General features: G+C 32.3%; 1 protein-coding gene across 1 annotated transcript; it reads right to left on the bottom strand.

Annotated features, from left to right (window-relative positions):
- Positions 1-474: 474 nt before the first annotated feature.
- LOC132131264 (V-type proton ATPase subunit e 2-like) lies at positions 475-1,491 on the bottom strand. Its single transcript, XM_059543286.1, has 4 exons — positions 1,282-1,491; positions 1,090-1,137; positions 789-888; positions 475-702 (listed from the first exon to the last, which is right to left on the bottom strand). The coding sequence occupies exons 1-3, from the start codon at positions 1,383-1,385 to the stop codon at positions 795-797; spliced, it is 246 nt and encodes an 81-aa protein (XP_059399269.1). The 5' UTR covers positions 1,386-1,491; the 3' UTR covers positions 475-702; positions 789-794.
- Between the last annotated feature and the right edge of the window lie 1,580 nt (positions 1,492-3,071).

Genomic DNA, 3,071 nt, shown 5'->3' with positions numbered 1-3,071 from the left:
TTTTCTTCTGTTTGTATGGTTACTCACTTACTGTATATAAACTGTGGCCTGACACATATTCATAAATCAAACATTCACCAGTTTTGCAAGCTAACTTCTATGCTGTGTCTACGAGATTGCTTTATATACAGCAGGTCTGAGGACCATACCATCATAGCGGTCACAGAAACACAGTAGATTCACATCCAAACTCGCTTTATTTCCTTCGTTTTTAATGTAGAACAGCTTAAAAAAAATCAAAAATCACCCCACGATGACATAAAACATCAACTATCACATTAATAAATAAAAATCTATCACATGTATAAATAAAAAAGAATAATTTCATCAAGTAAACATGGATACAGTGTCACATGCAAGTGAGGACCCCATCATAAAAAAGACTAACATGTGCCTTAATGCAAAACAAAAGCATTTACTCACAGTCATGTACTCAACACTCAGACATCCAAAGCACACAAACTGATTTCCTTATAATTCTTTAAACATCACAAGAATAGCACTATTACGTTTCTTTGTACATGGATATCATTTCACATTTTCTATTCTTTACGTTGCATAAACTACATAACATGTTCAGTTTAAACAAAATAAGTCATTAAACATGTTTCATAACACCAATATTGTTCCCTTGGAGTCGATCCTTGACTATTCTGTGGGTTTTATTGATTATGATAGTGGCTTTAATCTTCCAGATGACACCTGTAAGACACGAGAATGAATCAGAAACATCTGTATGCTCATAAATCCAGTTTTTAACTCATAAGCTGATATGAACACCGGTGTACCTCCATCTACTCCCAGAAGTAGCGCAGATACCATATGGTCTCGTTTTTGAGCTGAGGTCCAAATAGAGGGTTTGTTTGGGCCAGTATGGCTATTAACCAACTGTAGTGGATATGAATACAGTAGTGAACATTCAAAACAAACTGTTCATTTAACTTACAACAGCATCTACAGACAAATCACAGAAAAATGCACTGTGAACACTGTTACATTATAATGCATGGAGGTTTTTTTTTTTTATTACAGTTACTCCAAATATTAATAACTACATTGAGTATTTATATTATATATAATTATACTCACAATAAATAGCAGCAAACTGCGGTCAGCACCAAACTGGTGATGATGACTCTGTAATTAAACAGTTCATTTAAAAATCAACGCTGATGTAATAGAGAATAACACTGCAGTAATAAGATCTGAATGACACTAAAGTGAGTGCGTTTAAAAAGGAATGGATCGCTTGGCCTTTACTCCAGCATCAGTCCTACTCACCCTCTGTTTGGTCCTTTCGGTACAAAAAACGGGGCCACGACCCCGACCAGACCCCACAGCGTGGTGAAACAGATCATCGGTAGAGCCAGCGAGTGCGACACCATCGCGACACTTGTGCGTTATTCTCTTATTAAAATATATAGATATCAGCGTCCAATTTAACAGAGCCCGATCTGTCGCTAATCCTTCGCTCACGCCCACCTGCTTCTGATTGGACCGATGCTGCTCTGAGTCTGCTCGCCATTGGTCGGAAGAACTGTCACTCAAAACGAATCCCTTCTCGTTACGTTGACGTAACAGTAGACCCATATGTCACTCAAAATATTAAACCACCCGTTCCAAAAGTCGTCTTGTATGTAATGTTTCTGAATTTGAGATTAAATATCTTGTGTTTTATGCTAAAGTTTTACATTTAAATAAAGAACTGGACACCGTGTCTTGTATTTATTAACTGGACACGTTGTATTTGTTTATTTGTTCATTAAGGCTATTTTACTTTCAATATATACTGTACATATATATATATATATATATATATATATATATATATATATATATATATATATATATATATATATATATATAGGAAATCTATATTTAAATATAGATGATATAGATGTCTAAAAAAATCGGTATGAATTCAAAATATCGTCAGGGTCATCAATCATCATTTAATATTTAAACAATGGGTTATATCCAGATATCCAAGATTTTTCCTCTAAATCTGTTAACACTCTTTGTTAAAGCTTTTATAAACATGTTTTAAACATGATAAACATGAAATTACTTTCATTATTGTGATATATATATATAAGGATTCCAGAATGTTGGACTTCAGAAAACCAACAATTGTTGAGAGTATTATTATGATTAATATCTTTGTAAGTGAATTTCTCCTGTTTTATTGTTAGATTATATATTAATTTATCTTTGTTTGGTTGTTATTTTATTGAAACTTTTTTTTATGTTTATTTTAATATAACGTCATTGAAATCATTTTAAGTGTTACTGTCGTGAGGGGCATGTGTGGATCACTGCAGCCATCTTCTGGACAGTTGATGAATATGTTTTTCATGTATTAATATGGATTTCTTATTCAAAGAGTCTCCTATACTGACCTCCCCTCTCCCTTTTATTTATTTATCTATTTTAATTAGAATACTTGCAGAACAATCAGTGAAGCCAAAAAGTTCATTTTAGCATTAAACACAATCCACTGAATACTCACTTCCTCAAAAGAGAAAAACAACATTTGAATAAAAATATCTAAAAGCTATGAAATTAAACTAGTTGACTGTATAATTTAGCAGCAAAACATATCTTGAAAAAAAAATCTTTGGTGCACATTATACAATTTAAACATGTTTATTCTGTTAACTATTTGTATTCTTACAAAATACATTTAAAATAAGATAGAAATCATGAGAAAAATAAAGGCTTCTAATAATCTTTCTGTGTGCAAAACCATGTGTTGTTGTTTTATAACCAATAAATGAGACGACATGCGATGGCTCTAGATCTCTCAAGCTTTATCTATCTTTCTGTTCTTACATGTCATGTGTTTTTTTTAGGTTACACTCTTACATCATGACGTATCACACTTGAATACATTACAATTTTATACAAATCCCCAGACCTTTATCTACACAGCAAGTATTATAATAGGAAAAATCATCTTGGAGAGAGAGTTTTACAGTAGTGACGGTCATAACTGAATGTGACATGCTGTAATTTCTATAAACTTAAATTGAACAATTTAAATACAATTCTTTCCATCACAGTAAGAATTC

The sequence above is a fragment of the Carassius carassius genome, chromosome 48 (genome assembly GCF_963082965.1).
Source record: "Carassius carassius chromosome 48, fCarCar2.1, whole genome shotgun sequence".
NCBI lineage: Eukaryota > Metazoa > Chordata > Actinopteri > Cypriniformes > Cyprinidae > Carassius > Carassius carassius.
This window is presented reverse-complemented; position numbering and strand designations above follow the sequence as displayed.